At 39.9% G+C, this 17,689-nt stretch overlaps 1 protein-coding gene across 1 annotated transcript; it reads left to right on the plus strand.

The window, feature by feature from the left end:
- The first annotated feature begins 14,154 nt into the window (after nt 1-14,154).
- On the plus strand, nt 14,155-16,075 carry LOC133258030 (histone H2B type 1-K-like). The gene is made up of 2 exons (XM_061434370.1): nt 14,155-14,480; nt 16,063-16,075. The coding sequence occupies exons 1-2, from the start codon at nt 14,155-14,157 to the stop codon at nt 16,073-16,075; spliced, it is 339 nt and encodes a 112-aa protein (XP_061290354.1).
- Nucleotides 16,076-17,689: the final 1,614 nt, after the last annotated feature.

Raw genomic sequence — 17,689 nt, forward strand, 5'->3', positions numbered from 1 at the left:
GTCACAAAGAGTCGGACACACTGAAGCTACTTAGCAGGTACTCAAGCACGCATTCCAGTCTTAGTTTTATGATCCCTTATGCAGTATTTTGGCTTTCCTGGTGGCTGAGGACATGACTAAATGACTAACACACACACAAACACATGTGGTATTTCAGATTATTTTAAGAAGTGCTGAGAAATTTCCAAGCTATTGAACCAAAAGTTTGTTTAAATCTACTTTAAGTGAGCATGTTACAACCAACATCCTCTAGTGTGTGTTAGTAGCTCAGTCATGTCTGACTCTTTTTGACCCCATGGACTGTAGCCCACCAGGATCATCTGTCCACGGGATTCTCCAGGCAAAAACCTTCCAGTGGGTTGCCATTTCCTTCTCCAGAGGATCTTCCCAATTTAAGGACTGAACCCAGGTCTCCTACACTGCAGGCACATTCTTTACTGTCTGAGCCACCAGGGAAGCCAGCATCTATTAGAGCACTCATTAAAGCCCAGCACAAGACTAATGGCTTTTTCTAATTTATCTCATTTAAACTACTGTCCTCCCTTGTTACCGTGGGGTATTGATTCCAGGACCCGAGGTGGATATCAAAAGCCATCGGTACTCCATACTCAAGTTCCAAGGTGGGCCCTCTGCATCCAGGATTCTGCATCTGCAGATTCATCCAAGGGAGGGGAGAGTGGTACTGTAGTTATTGAAGAAAATCCGAATATGAATGGACTCCTGCAGTTCAAACCTGTATTGTTCAAGGGTCAATTGAAATTGAATTCTCACAACCCTGAGGTTTCATTATTATTTTGTTTGATAATGAATAAGCTGAGGTTCGAAAATACATTACCTGCTTAAATTCATATAGCTCTCAAGGAGTAGCAGAGACAGAATTTGAACTTTCTGCCTGACTTTATGGTTATTAGTTTTTAAACCATGCTGCATATTCATTAAGGGAGAGAAGAGATGATATTAAAGCAAATAACAGCAAACCTTGTATCCAGGTAGGCTGGGCCTTGCTGGGACTCACGTTACAGCTAGAGAACATAGATTGAAGTTTCATTTCTGCTACTGCTTTCAAAACCTTTAAAATTTTAATTTTTAGGTTTCAGTTTCTTAATAAAAAATGGAGGGTGATGTTATTTACAAATATTATATGGTTTTTTCTATACACGCTTGTTCTTATTGAAAAATTTAGAGTTCAAAGATGCTTTTAGAGAAAAGTAAATCTCTTTTCAGTCTCCATCCCCCAGCCACTGGTTTCCTCCAGAAATAGTGGTCTGGAGATGTTATTATATTCCAACAGGGAGAATGGAATAACCATGATTGAGTTACACTTTTCAAGACTAATATATCCTAGTGCTGGGGAGAGAATTAGTGAAATATGGACTGTTAGCACAGTAAGTGGTGCCAGTGATAAAGAATCTACCTGCCAATGCAGGAGATGCAAGAGACACGGGTTCCACCCCTGTGTTGGGAAGATCCCCTGGAGTAGGAAATGGCAACCCACTCCAGTATTCTTGCCTGGAAAATCCCATGGACAGAGGAGACTAGTGGGTTACAGTACATGAGGTCGTGAAAGAGTCGGACACAGCTGAGCACACGCACACACACATACCAGAATAGATGTTGGGCAATAATCACTGGATAGATAAGAATGCTGCCATGGTTGAGATGACTTGTCACTTATTTAAGTGATGTCTTAACTAGTTGCAATTTCAAAACTTTTGCTAATTTGTTGTTGCCCTGATGATCTTTACGTAGGTATCTTTTTGCACACACATAGTTCTTTCCATTGGATGAATTCCTGGAGGTGGAGTTTCCATAAGTATGCACATGTACATTTTGATAGATATTGCCATTGCTTTCCATGAAATTTGGATTCATTTTCACTCCACCAGGAACAACTTAATTCTTGATTCACTGTACACTTGAATCACTATTCATCATAAAACTTTTTAAACTTTGCTAATCTGGTAGGTGAAAAATGGAATTTCAGTATAGCTTAACTAGCATTTTAAAATTATTCTTTATTGAAGATTTTTTCATATTTTTAGGAGATATTTGTATTTACTCTTCAGTGACTTACTGTTTCTAAACTTTGCTTACGTTTTGTTGGTCTTTACTTACTGATATTTAGAAGCTCCTGGTATTAAAGAAATTATACTTTTTTTCACATGAATTGCAAATTTTATTCTAAGTTTGTTTTGGGCATCTTACTTATTTTCTTATTTTTCTCCTTAAATATTATCTCTCTGATTACTAGACAGATTGCAGGTTAAAAGCTTTAACTCTACTATGGACAAATACATATAAGGAAATACTTTCTGCAAGTTTTTTTTTATATCAACTAAATATTCAGTGGCCCAAATATATGTTTAATCATCCACATCCATAAAATCTGTAGTTATCTTTCTGTAAGATGAAGTTTCATACTCAGTTTAAAATTTTTTTGATTTAAAGTTATTTATTATAACTCTAACTTGGATTTCCTTGGTGGCTCAGATGGTAAAGCGTCTGTCTACAATGCGGGAGACCTGGATTCGATCCCTGGGTTGGGAAGATCCCCTGCAGAAGGAAAGTTGCAATCCACTCCAGGACTATTGTCTGGATAATCCCATGGACAGAGGAGCCTGGTAGGCTACAGTCCATGGGGTCGCAAAGAGTCGGACACGACTGAGCGACTTCACTATAGTCACTATTCCCTGGTTGCTCAGATAGTAAAGAGTCGACCAGCAATGTGGGAGACCTGGGTTCAGTCCCTGGATTGGGAACATCCCCTGGAGGAGGGCATAGCAACTCATTCCAGTATTCTTGCCTGAAGATCCCCATAGACAGAGGAGCCTGGTGAGCTATACAGTCCACGGGATCACAAAGAGTCAGACGTGACTGAGCGACTAAGCACACAGCACAAGCCCAGATCCAAAATTAGTTCCTTACTACCATAGGTATGATGTCTCAAAAACATTTTCCACAAACCATTTTACATCACATCACATAATAAATAAGTTTACCTAATGTTTTTATCTCTCTACTTCTTGTGAGTATGCAGCTTATTCCAAGAGTGCTACGTTTTTGTTTTTTTTTTTCTTTTACTTAATGACTCCTTCCTTCACTCATTTCTCCCATTCCCCATCCCCTGTTTCTGCTCTGGCCACCATCAATCTATTCTTCGCATCTATGTGTTTGGTTTTTTTCTGTATTTTTTATTTGTTTTGTTTTTTAGATTATGCAGATAAGACATCTGGTATTTCTATTTTCTGATGGACTTATTTCACTTACTATAATGCCCTTCAGGTTTATCTATGTTGTTGTGAATGGTAAGATTTCCTCATTTTTTTTGACTGAATAATATTCTACTGTGTGTGTGTGTGATGTATATCTATATCTCAGATTTTATTTATACAGTTATCCATGGATAGACTGGAGAAGGTGATGGCACCCTACTCCAGTACTCTTGCCTGGAAAATTCCATGGATGGAGGAGCCTGGTAGGCTGCAGTCCATGGGGTTGCGAAGAGTTGGACGTGACTGAGCGACTTCCTTTCACTTTTCACTTTCATGCTTTGGAGAAGGAAATGGCAACCCACTCCAGTGTTCTTGCCTGGAGAATCCCAGGGACGGGGGAGCCTGGTGGGCTGCCGTCTATGGGGTCGCTCAGGGTCAGACACGACTGAAGTGACTTAGCAGCAGCAGCAGCAGCACGGATGGACACTTAGGCTCTTTATCTTGGCTATTGTAAATAATGCTGCAATAAACATAAGGATGCATATATCTTTTTAATATGTTTTAGTGTTTTCACTTTCTTCAGATAAATACCCAGAAGTAGAATTGCTGAATCATACAGTAGACCTATTTTTAATTTTTTAAGGAAACTCCATACTCTTTTGCATAGTGATTGTATCAACTTACTTTCGCATCAACAGCGTAAAAGTGTTCCTTTTTCTCCACATCTTCACCAACACCTTATTTATTGTCTTTTTTGATAATATCCATTCTAATAGGCATGAAGTGAAAAAAATAAATTTACTCTCATAAAGTCTTGTGAATACTTGGTCCTGAAAGTCTGAACTGGTAGAAGAGTTTTAGCAATGCCAAGTTTGTTTTTCGTCTTAAGACACTTGGCTGGGAAACATAAACTCTGAATTCTAACTAAACAGTTCTTGCGATCTCACAGTGGTATTTTGCAAATTCTGCTAGTGAGTCCTGTGGCTGTAATTCCCAAAGTTTAATATATCTTATTTCGGCCTTGAGACTTCAATAGCAAGGCCAGGTCATCCAGTTCAGCTAACACCATTGTGCTGTGCTGTGCTAAGTTACTTCAGTCGTGTTCCGCTCTTTGTGACCCTATCGACTGTAGCCTGCCAGGTTTATTGTCTATGGGATTCTCCAGGCAAGAATATTGCAGTGGGTTGCCATTCCCTTCTCCAGGGGATCTTCCTGACCCAGGAATTGAACCTGTGTCTCTTAGGTCTCTTGCATGGGCAGGTGGGTTCGTTACCACTCGTGCCACCTGGGAACACCATTGCAGTTGGCATATTAACATTTTGTAACCAACCTCACTCCGTGCCAACATGCCAAAAGGACAACCTAAATAAATACTTATTTGCTTGTATAAATCCTGTGTTAAATTCTGCAAATGAAGCCTGAATGTTTTCAAAGTCAACTTGGTGAGTAATAAAAATATTCTTATCAACATGGAGCATGTGCTGTAATCACAGTGTCATTGTTTTGGAAAGTACTTAGATTATGGCCAAATAGTCTTTTCAGTTTGTAAGGAGCCACTGTGCAATCTTGTGAAAGAGTTCTGCCATCTTTGCATGCTCTGACTTGCCATGAAGTAAAGAACTTCCCTCCATAGCTAACCGAATTTTCTTGATTTCTGACTGCAGTAAGCTTTAGAGTGCTGTTTCTTAGAGATGTACTTGTTTCAGTTGAAATTATTCCTTTTTGCATCATATATGCCAACATCTCTATTTTAGGGATCAGCATTTTTTCTCTTTTTAAAAAAATATGTTTAATTGATTGTACTTTGGGGACAAATGGAAAGTTTGAGGTTAGTAGTAACTTAACCTCATTAATTTGTGCAGATATTTAATTTGGGGAAAATATCCTGAAATGTATTTGCCACATTTTAATATTTTGCTTTATTGCTGCAACAGGTCCAGTCAGAATCTACCAGAAGTAAACCCGAATTTCATGACCAGATAGGAGGAGAGCACCGTCTGCTCTTCATTTATTTGATGCTTTGTAACTTTGAGGAGCTCATTCTGCTATCTGCCCATTAACCCGCCTAAGTGTTTTTGTTGTTTGTTTATTTTGACTTGATTGGTTTTATGTTTTGGTCCTTTTAGGAAGAATCAGAAAGCAGTGATTGGTGGTTTTGGCGACTTGGTCCAAGTGCAAAATAAAGCAGGTTTATGGGATGGAGAGAGACTAGAGGATGAGGATAGCTGGTGTGTTCAGGGAAATGTAGGCTATCTGAGGAGAGACTTGGATTTCTGAGGGAGTTGGCCATGTAAAGACTCGAGGAAAAGCCTTCCTAGGCAGAGGAATAGCTCAGGTCAGGTGCTAATGGAAAGGTGAGTTTGGTGCATTCAGTGGAAGATGGAGGATTCAGGACAGACATCAGTGCTCAGCAGCAGCATCAGTGTCCCTACTGACCCACTGCTGCTGGCCACTTCTGTGAGCTCGGGGTGTGGAGCTGCCATTTTGGCCTCAGCAGTGACAGGAGCTGTCACCACAGAACAGGAGAGAAAGAAAATGGTGGATGCCAAATTGTAGCCATTCTTGGGGACTTTTCTTTTGCTGAGGAATTTAAAATAGGTTGCACTGAGACTTCCCTGGTGGTCCAGTGGTTAAAAATCTACCTTTCAGTTCAGGGGACACAAAATCAAACCCTGATTGGGGGAACTAAGTTTCCGTGTGCCAGGAATCAACTAAGTCTGTGCTTCGTAACTTTAGAGAAACCCATGAGCTGCAATGAAGACTAAGCTCAGCCCCCCAAAATAAAAAAATAAAATGGGTTACATTTTCTCAAGTGACATAGAACTGGAGAATTCTCATGATCCTATTTTTATCTGCAGGATGTGTTCTCTGGAAGCAAAGATGATATAAGCAAGAGTCATTAAAGAGGACTTCTGTATTTGTTGAAAAACTGTTGTCAAGAGCTTTATATACAAATATGTATATAACAATACTAGGTGATATTATTATTGTTTATTAGTTTAGTCAAGCCACTGATGTGCTCCCACTTCTACATTCAAAGGATTGACGTAGATGATTGTGTTTCCTGTTTTAGCCCTCCCTCTCAGGGTGCTCACAGATGAATTTCACTCTCAGTTATATTTTTGGAATATTTGCATCTTCCTCAATAATTAGTTTTTATTTCATAATTTCATTTCTTAATCATTGTGAAGATGTCTTTTTCTGTTGTTCTTTCAAGCTTTTTTTTTAAAATTTTGAGAGAGATGAAGGACTTTAAAACATTTTAAGGTAACACAATATGGTATTGCAAATGTCCTAAGTATTTTCCATATTATGCAATGTGGCACACAGATTTTTCTACATATCACTAACCTTTTACTTTGAAATATTTCTCATTATTAGATAGGAAAAAAGAGAAATTCAAATAAAGATTAATTTTGCTTTGCCTCTGGCCCTTTTTTCTCAACTAGGGCATTTTGATAACTGAGTGCTTTTAGAAAAATTATACAGCCTTGGAGAGATTAGAGGGGTTTGAAGTATGAGAAACTTGTTAACTGAGTAAAAAGAGTTGATAGGAAGTTCTGAACTAGAAATTAGCACATTTGCTCCAAATATTTCCTCTAATATATTTAGAATAAAAATTTCTATAATGTAACATTGAATTCTATTTTATCCAAACCATTCTTTTCTTTTAACAACTCCTGGTATAGCATGTGATATTGTTTTTCCTAAATGTAGTATTTATTACCTCTCATATTATTCATGAATTAATAACCAGTAAACTTGATGGCATAGGAAAATATTACTATTTCTTACAATTTCAGATGTGTTAAGATGAAATTACTAAATAAGTACTAGGAGGTATGCACATTGTATTATGTCACATTTAAAGACATCTTCATAGATGGGATGACCTTACTTGTTGACTTTGCACTTAAACTTAACTGGTTTTAAACTCAAGTGAGAACTTATTTTCCTTATTTAGAAACTCTAAGGGCACAGTCTTGCTATAATTTCTAAATAATAGTTTGAATAATTTCTACAGTATGAATAACTAGCTGAGAATATATTTTTTCTTTCTCCAAGCTTTCAGACTGAGTTAGTAAATTTTCTTTCTCCAGTTCAGTAAATCTCAAAAAGACAAGGTTATACTATATAACCAATTAATTTATTGATGGAAAACTCCAGATTTAAGTTGCTAGTTTATATTTGTAATGAATGTGCTTAATTCGGGATTATTGCCTAAAGGAATTAATGAGCAAAAGAAATAATCTTAAAATGTTAAAAACTCTGACACTTTCAGGCCTGGTTCTTCTTTTTTAAAAAAATGTAGATATCATCTTTTTTTTTTTTTGGCTGTGCTGTGTGGTATGTAGGCTCTTATTTCCATGACCAGGGATTGGACCCATGCCTCCTGCAATGGAAGCAGGGAGCCTCAATCACTGGACTTCTAGGGAAGTCTCCAGACGTGGTCTTACATTTTTGTTCATTACAAATTATAATTTCACCTGATTATAATATTCTCAGGAATATTTCCCTTATAGTCTGAAGCATAGTTGACCGACGACTTAAGCTACCTGAATGTGACTTTCAGGTTTTATAATCAAACTACAACCCTATAGACTTGTGGTAGATCTGGTGTGGGCATTCTGTCTCTCATCAGCTTCATATGTATGCTAAAAATGTCTGAAGTGATCTGAGATAGGTTTTATACTGAGTCTTGCCTTGTACAAATTTAGTCTAAACAGATCTCTTTAGAATGTTACTATGTAACATGGAGACATACTGTAAGTCACCCAAAGCCACAAGTGTCTTCAGTTAGGCATTAAACATTTAAGGATAACTTTTAAGAACTTTGCAGTGTATTTATTCTCAATGTTATAAAAATTGGCACTGTGTATGAACATGAACCAATTTGTGTATGTCTACAAAGAATGTTATAGCAGTTTCACTTGAGGTAGAATTCTCTTGAAAACCAGCAAGTAGTATTCTTTTTGAATGTTATGTTTGAATGTAACAATTAGAAAGTTACATGTTCTGCTTAGATGTACTAAACACACTCAAGAAACCTTGAGTATTTCCTGAAAGTAAATCTGAACCACAAACCTATGTTATGATCCATCCTCTTTTAGAATATGCTCCATCTTAGAACACAGCACCATAATCTGTCAACAATTTTTTTCAGTTTGAGCTCTGGAATCTTCCTTGTTTTTCAAATTAAGGACTTTATGAATGATCAGGTCAACTGACAATTTTAACAGGTGGAAGGAAGTCACAGTTGCCAACTTAGAGGCTTTTAGGATGGAATCAGCTCCCCCAGTTTACTGACCCAAGGATACAATGAACTTCAGGGATTGGTTTCAGTATTTTGGAAGAGCTTTTGTGATTTGGGAGATTGCTGTTTGTGCTGGCCAAAGCAGGATTTGAAAATTTTACACTAAAACATTACATTTCAGAGTTCATTTGCCATCTGAATGAAATCATTAGCTCTGATTTCTCTTCTACAAAGTGAAGGAGTTAAACTGAATCCATTCCCAAGTCCATGTGAGTTCTAAACTTCAAGATTTTAAATATAATGTGGCTCCCATTGCAATCTTAAAATTTATAAGATATGGTGCTCTTTTAAAAATTTTGGTGTATAATTGCTTTACAATGGTGTGTTAGGTTTTGCTGTGCAACAAGTGAACCAGTGTTGCAGTAGACTTTCTTATATTTTTAACTGGAGGATAATTGCTTTACAATAGGTGTGCTGGTTTCTGCTGTATATCAACATGAATCAGTCACAGGTATACACATGTCCCCAGGAGGGTGTTCTGAGATCTTCATGAATTCCCCAGTTCTTGAATATGGAAATACATCACGTTTCCTAAGTGTAGCTTTATGATACCATCACATCAATATTAGCTGAAATTTTATATTTCATCTAATAAACATAACAAACATTGAGTGTGTGTGATGACTGGTAGAGAAAAAGATTGATTCAGATAGGAGTGCTGGATTGTTTTCTAGATCTCAAATCTGGCTTTGCATGGCTTTGATCTTGGGAACTGAGAATAAAAAGATACTGAGTCTCAAACTTTATCTTAGATCCGTTGATTCAGAATCTGACAGGTAGGTAAGTACCCAGAGAGCTGTAGTTTTAAAAAGCTATGGTTCTGGCACTTCCCTGATTGTTCAGTGGTTAAGAGTCTGCCTGCCAATGTGGGGAGCATGGCTCAGTAGTAAAGAACCTGCCTTGCAATTCAGGAAATGCAGGAGACTCGGATTCAGTCCATGGGTTGCTAAGATGCCCTGGAGGAGGGAATGGCTACCCACCCCAGTATACTTGTCTGGAGAATCTCCTGAACAGATGAGCCTGGTGGGCTACAGTCCATGGGATTGCAAAGAGTCAGACACAACTGAGTGCACATATATAGTATACATTTTTATTCCTGACCTCATTTGATATATTATCTTTAGCTGACTTTTGCATGACTGATCCATTATCTATATCATTTTGAAGGGATATTATCTGTTTTCACATTAGAGTATAAATTATCCCAATAACCATGATGATAAATACAATAAAAGAAGGTTGGGCTTATCACTCTAAAATACAAACATTTAATAAAATTCTAAGGGCTTGTTTATTTATTTATTTTTTTGAGATAAGCGCTAATTTCAAATAGCGGTATAATGGTGGCTCAGCTGGTAAAGAATCCGCCTGCAATGCAGAAGACCTGGGTTCAATCCCTGGGTTGGGAAGAGCCCCTGGAGAAGGGAAAAAGGCTACCCACTCCAGTACTCTGGCCTGGAAAATTCCATGGAAAAGAGTCGGACATGACTGAGCAACTTTCACTTTCAAGGTGTTTGCTGTGACAACCTAACATCTAAAAGAATGTCCAGCCCATAGGAGAGGCTGAATAATAATTTATGGAATGACTTAATATGTTTGAATGGAGTTTTGACAATGAATACTGTTTTGAAAGTTTTTAAAATTCCATTTGTGTTCATTCAACAGTTTTGGGGGGATGAATAACCTGAATGACTGAACAACAAACAACCTGAATGACTAGGGATGTGTCTGGCCCCAAGGACTTCAGAGACTAAAATAATGTTGGGTCTGCTCTTGGGCTCTGCTCGTCTCTGTACGTTGGCCACATTGTTCCTCTTACAGATGTGCTTCCTTTGTTTGGTGAAAGCAGGAGGTCATGGCCACAGGCTGTCTTAGGTTAGCAACCCCCATGGGGAGAGGGAGCACCTCCCTATGCCAGCAGCCATATACAGTATCCCAGAGAAGAACTCTTATTGGCCTGGGTTGAGTCACATGTCCATTCTTGGACAAAGCATGATGTCCAAGGAGACTCATTGCTGGCCAGAGCTGGGTTACATGCCCACTTCTGTGACTAAAGGTGTATGTGATATATGTGACTAATGAACTGTGATTAGCAGCTGGAGCCACACAGAGTGGGGAGCAGGGAGATAATTTATTTATGTTTTTATAGATTTATTTATTTATTTTTTACTATATATGCCTGGCAGGTATTTGCCATATCAAAAAATATTTGTTACATAAATGAATGGACCTATTAAGCTCACAAGACTCAGTTCCTCCCACTACGTTCCCTTTTAAATACCTCTCATTTGAAAGGACAGACACGATGGCTTTCTCACCATCCCCCAAATATGACAGCCATTCACAGCCTGTGCAGTCATTCCCTGAAGAAGCAGGAGTGTTGCTGCAAGAATGTTGAAGATGAGACTAGGCAAACAAAAGAAATGGTATCTGCAACACAGCTTCCTGTTTACTGGGGTCTGATCTACAGGGTGGTCTTCCTGCTCTGATTGTACTCAGTCAATTGGAAAGACATGTAAACCAACAAATAGCAGTTCAAAGAGGAGGTGTCTAGAGGGAAAGGTTCAAGGTGCCATGCCCAAAGGGCCCCACTTATCTTGGGGAAGACTGGAACCCCTTCTTAGAGAAGATGCCATAAAGAGTGAATTGGAGTTGGCAGGGAGTGTTGTGTGTAGCACTCAAGAAATATTTGTTGAGTGAATGGATGAAAGAAGGTTGAGATAGCATTTGAGGCAGAGTGATCAGTTTATGCAAAGGTACAGACTGTGAATGGCTGTCATATTTGCGGAATGGCGAGAAAGTCATTGTGTCTGTCCTTTCAAATGAGAGGTATTTAGAAGGGAGGGTAGTGGGAGGAACTGAGTCTTGTGAGCCTACTATGTCCATTCATTTATGTAACAAATATTTTTTGATATGGCAAATACCTGCCAGGCACATGTAATTAAAAAAAAATAATACATTTAAAACAATGAGATTGAATTTTATTTGGTATGTGAGAAGGAAGAGTCATGTGATCAGATTTGAATTTTAGAAAATTCTGGCATCCATATGTAAATATATCTTTCCAAGGAAAGGGAAGATATTTATTCATTCACTTTTACCATTTATTTATTCCACTCTGGCTTGCTCATGTCTCTGAGTCTTTTGACTGTTTTTTACTATTAACCATGATAGCTGTGATGTTTCTGTTCATTCAGTGAGGGCTGTCACTTTCTTCCCAGAGCCAGCCTAGCTATGGATTAGTATTATCTCCGCAGGCCTTGGCAGGGGTGAAGTGCTCTGTCACAGAAGGTTCCTGCCATCATAGAAACTCTTTCTAGTCCAGGTGTATGTCCTGCTCCTACCGATGCGGTACCCAGAATTCCACTGTACTCCTCCAGTTTCTGCTGGTACATCATGGGGTCTTGTGGCAATATTAAGGTTTTATCTCTTTGCTTGTTAGAAGATCCTATACTTCATTAGGATTTTGTTTTGACTTGGTCCTAGTTAGTCCTTAGTCCTTGTCTGGTGGGCAGGAGGTTGGAATAGATCAAGAATGCTGTGTGTGTGTGTGTGTGTGTGTGTGTGTGTGTGTGCACACGCGCGCCTGTGATCTTGTAAGGCAGAAGTTCCTTTATAATTTTTAAGAAAGGGAGGTCTGTCACTACTGATGACGTATTTAAAGTCATTTAAAAGTCAAACGGATAAACTGTGGCTCAGGCATCCAAAATAGAGCCATGGATAGATATGGCCATTATGGATATGGTTTCAGACTTGTTTCTGCATCAGTGAGAACTTGAATTTTCTGAACTGTTTCAAATTCAAGGACACCAGCAGCCATTCTCAAAACAATTATCTGCGTCCAGCTGCAACCTTATGGTCTGTCTTGAGGTCTCCTCTCATTACTGGGTGACCAGTGCTTGTTTAACAAGCATCCTTACTTCTAGCCAGCTCTTGACAAACAGTTTATGAAATTTTGCAGTTTTTGCCTGTGTAAGTCTCCTCCATTTTGTAGTCCAGTGGAACACAATTTAAGTGCTTCTTGAATCTCTGTCTCCTGGGCTAGAGTCCTTGGCTCAAATAAAACTTTCTTCTATTCCTTATCATAGATTGTTTAGTGACTATTTGCATTGACACTAGCGTTTAACAGGGAGGAGTGAACCACTTATGCAGGCCCAGATGTCTCAGGAAAGCCTTAGAATTTAAGATTTTTAATGTTTTAACTTAGATATCACCACCCCCTATCTTACATTCCCATTCCATCAGAATCAGAATCAAAGCCCTGACTTTGGAGTACTGAATGGCTACATGTTGAGAATACAGCCTCTCCTGGGGCTTTGCTGCTCTTAAATTAAGTTCTGGATTGGATGCTAAATTTTTCTTGCCTTCTGGTTGTGAAAGATGAGAGTCTGTATATAGCTTAAGGAGGTCCCCGACTTGCACAATTACACTTTAATTGGTGATCAATCACAATCACTCTCAGGAGTTTATTGTCTTTCCCCCAAGTATCTATTGATCCCATCATGCATCCAGATGTCTGCTATGCTGCATCAGCCCTACTTCCCTTGCGTGGTACACAGGCCCAGAGCTCCATAGGTGAGAGTTCTGACAGCTGCTCTGCTGCCTGTGCCAGCTTCTGTGCTTCCCCCAGTGAGGTGGTCCTTATGGCCAGCAGGTCAGCTGTTCATCTATATGAAATCCCTCCCAAGAGAGTTTGGGATGGACATGTACACACTGTTGTGTTTAAAATGGACCTACCGTAGAACACAGGTAATTCTGCTCAATGTTATGTGGCAGCCTGGATGGCGGGGGTGGGTGGAGAAGAGGGGAGAATAGATACATGTGTATGTATGGCTGAGTGGAACACCTGGGTTCAATCCCTGGGTTGGGAAGATCTCCTGGAGGAGAGCATGGCAACCCACTCCAGTATTCTTGCCTGGAGAACCCACATGGAGCCTGGTGGGCTACAGTCCATGAGGTTGCCAAGAGTTGAACATGACTGAGCTACTAAGCACAGCACACAGCAATATAAAAGGGGCTTCCCAAGTGGCTCAGTGCTAAAGAATCCACCTGCCAGTGCAGGAGATTCAGGAAACTCCGAGTTCAATCTCTGTTGGGATGACACCCTGGAGGAGGAAATGGCAACCCACTCCAGTATTCTTGCCTGGGAAATAAAGTTTGAAAAAAAAAAAGATCCCTTCCCAGGTAGGATTATATTTATGGTCCTTAAATATTTTATTTAAGTGAGAGACCCTTCACAATTCCAAAGACTTCTAGCAGAGAAATCATAAAGTCTGAATTACTGATAGCACTTTTTTCACATGTAGTCATTTTGTGACTTTATTATTTCTAACAAAGCCTGAATTATTATAAAAAAAGAACAAAGACGTACTTTATATCATTCCTTAGCTGTTACAAATAATCTTGTGTACTCTTCCTTATTTTTATATACATTTCCTTATTTTCTGTCATTGTTCAGTTTTAAAGATGTGGGCACAGAGGCTTTTAGAAATGAAGTGAATTATTCCACAAGTCCACACTTGAGTTTCCTAAAGGCTCTGACCTTTCCAAATCCTACAAGACCTTGGACTTATTTATGATCTCTTGCAGTCATATCTTTCTGTGTTGTTGGGAGTTGTCCTTATAGACATGCCTGAACCGGCTAAGTCTGCTCCTGCCCCTAAAAAGGGCTCTAAAAAAGCTGTGACCAAGGCCCAGAAGAAGGACGGCAAGAAGCGCAAGTGCAGCCGCAAGGAGAGCTACCACGTGTACATGTACAAGGTGCTGAAGCAAGTCCATCCGGACACCGGCATCTCGTCCAAGGCCATGGGAATCATGAACTCCTTCGTCAACGCCATTTTTGAGCAAATCGCTGGCGAGGCATCACGCCTGGCGCATTACAACAAACGCTCGACTATCACATCCAGGGAGATCCAGACTGCCTTGAGCTTGTTGCTACCTGGGGAGCTGGCCAAGCACGCTGTGTCCGAGGGCACTAAGGCTGTCACCAAGTATACCAGCTCCAAGTAAATATAATATGCCTAAACCGCTGTTAACGGAGAAGGCAATGGCACCCCACTCCAGTACTCTTGCCTGGAAAATCCCATGGACAGAGGGCCTGGTGGGCTGTAGTCCACGGGGTCGCTAAGAGTCGGACACGACTGAGCAACGTCACTTTCACTTGCAGCCATATGGCCTTCCCTGGTGGCTCAGATGGTAAAGGATCTGCTTGCAATGTAGGAGACCTGGGTTTAATCCCTGGGTGGAGAAGATCTCCTGGAGAAGGGAATGGCTACTCCAGTATTCTTACAGCCAGATAATTTAGCAGTGTATCTATAATTCAGGAGCCAAAGGGGAGTGGGAAGGGGAGAGGAGAGAGTGTGAGCCTTTTTGAAATGAATCCAATTACATGCTGTAAAAGAAAAGAAGCCTCATTTTGCCTTGGGCAATGAAATACCTTGGACCCAGGCTGGATGTAGGCAGGGGGGGAAAAGACCAAAGGGATGTGAAGAATTCAAGAGATTTACCCCGGGGGTAGGGAAGCGATCCTGCTGAAATGGCACTGAAAACCACATTTGTTCTGGGAGCCTGAGACCAGGAAAGACAGAGACGTTTTCTTGGAAAATGTTCAGACAAAGAGTCAGGAAAATGATTGAGGGGGTTGGAGGCACTGACTCAGGAGGGCAGGTAAGGGAATGAAATAGGTTCACCTTGGCTTAGAGACAACAAAGATAGGCCTTGATAACCATCTGCAATTATTTGGATATATAAATACCAGGGAAGCTAAAGGGCTACTTGGGGTAGAACAAGGAAAGTATAATTACCTGATAATTAAGGTAATGAAAAGTAACCTGAATATGAAACAATTCCTATTTACAACAAAGTTCATGACATTCTATTATGGACTCTGTGGCTTTCAAGAATCAATTTTACCAAAGATAGAAACTGTAGAACATAGTTTATTAACTCCAAAGAGAATCTGGTTTTAATGCTATAAATTGTATTGTTATTGTTTAGTCTCTCAGTCGTGTCCAACTCTTCGAGACCCCATGGACTGCAGCCCACCAGGCTCCTCTGTCCACGGGATTTCCCAGACAAGAGTACTGGACTGGGTTGCCATTTCCTCCCCCAAGAGATCTTCCCAGCCCAGGGATCGAACCTGTGTCTGCACTGGCAGGCGGATTCTTTTAACCGCTGAACCGCGAGGGCAGCCCCCAATTGCATTGTACCTGAATGTAACTATTATATAAAAGAAAAAAAAAAAAAAATTCTACAGGGTTGCACTAAGCAGATGACATGGTTATTCAGGTGGTTGCCAAAGACACCCTTTTTGCCATTTATTCTTGATCCGTGAAGTGATCCTAGGTGACAGGAAGGCACAGGATGTCCTCTCCAGCAGGGAGGTTCAGTGACCTAAGGAGTGGTTGACTCCTTAGCCCTGGGTGGGCAGGGCTGTTGTTTCTTCTAAGCGCCATGAATAAGCAACTATGAAGAAGGAACTATGCCTTGTCAAACCATGCTGTATCCTTGAAGGTAACCTTTAACCTACACCTTCAGATTTGGTCCTTGACATCTGCTATTTTAAAGTGCAGTCTTTACCTCTTTGTGCATTGTATGCTGTTTTTTATAAATTGGTTACAAAATTCTCATATGTTGTGAATATTGGCATCTCTTAACTATTACTTTGGAGAAGGCAATGGCACCCCACTCCAGTACTTTTGCCTGGAAAATCCACGGACGGAGGAGCCTGGTAGGCTGCAGTCCATGGGGTTGCTAAGAGTCAGACATGATTGAGCGACTTCACTTTCACTTTCCACTTTAATGCATTGGAGAAGGAAATGGCAAGCCACTCCAGTGTTCTTGCCTGGAGAATCCCAGGGACGGGGGAGCTTGGTGGGTCGCCGTCTATGGGGTCGCACAGAGTCGGACACGACTGAAGCGACTTAGCAGCAGCAGCAGCAGCAGCAACTATTACTTACATTTTGAGATGGTGTATAGAATTTCTGATACATGCTTATTTTCACCCATACACAGATACGGATTGATTTGTTTTTGAGAGGAATTTGAGTCCAACAGTATATCTCAAACTTTTTGCAGTAGAAGAGTAGTTTTGTTTTGTTTTTTAATTTTCAAATTTTTGTGGATGGATGCTTTTTAGAATACGGTAAAATTAATTGTGAGAAATGAAATTGAAACTCTCAAGATCTAAAATACAAACCCTAATTGATTTTTTTTTTTTTTGTAAATTGAATGAATTTTGTAAATTGTTACAAAGTTTCTAAACACTCTCAGTCCTGTGTTCCACAGAATCCCCTGGAGTTCTACATTCAATTCTGTCATTTCCTAATCATGTTGCCTGTGGCAGCTCATTGACCCACCCAGGGCATGAGTTTTCTAACTCCTGAAATGGATCTAATGGCTCCTGTCCTTTCACTCTGGGCCTGGTGAAGGCCTTGGGGCAGGAAGGGAGGAAACTTGGTTTGTAACTAGTGAGGTGCTAATTGCATCTTATAGACCACATGGGTGAAATGGTTCCTGTGTGATGTGCTTGAGATAGTTTTTATTTCTTTTTGCAAAGAAGTGACTTTTTCATTGAGTTAAATCTTTTACATTTAAGGAATTTTCTTAAATTCAAAACTACTTAATTTTGAATGCTTTTCCTTAAGGAATATATATATGTATGTATGTATTTTTTGTTTTTTACATTAACTGGGCAGTGGAATCTTAAAGTCAGGGAGCCATTGGTATAGATCTCAAGAAGTTATGTGTGTTAGGGTAATATTCAGAAACTTTCAATCATACATATGGGCCTCTTGCCCCAGATTCTGATGTATCCTCTTCTCCCTGAGTGGAATATAGTTTTTCAAAGTTCATATGTTATTCCTCTTTCCTAAAATTTTGTGTCTTATAAGTACATGATAAAACATCAGAAGGGTGGACTTCCCTTGTGGTTCAGTGGTTAAGAATCTGCCTGCCAGTGCAGGGGACATGGGTTCAATCACTGGTCAGGGAAAATTCCCCAAGTCGTGGGGACAGCTAAGCCCACATGTTGCAGCTGCTGAAGCCCACACGCCCTAGAGCTTATGCTCTGCAACTAGAGAAGCCACTACAGTGAGAAGCCCACACACCACACCTAGACAGTAGCTCCTGCTCACTACTACTAGAGAAAACCCAAGCACAGCAA

This window comes from Bos javanicus, chromosome 12, assembly GCF_032452875.1.
Source record: "Bos javanicus breed banteng chromosome 12, ARS-OSU_banteng_1.0, whole genome shotgun sequence".
Taxonomy (NCBI): Eukaryota; Metazoa; Chordata; class Mammalia; order Artiodactyla; family Bovidae; genus Bos; species Bos javanicus.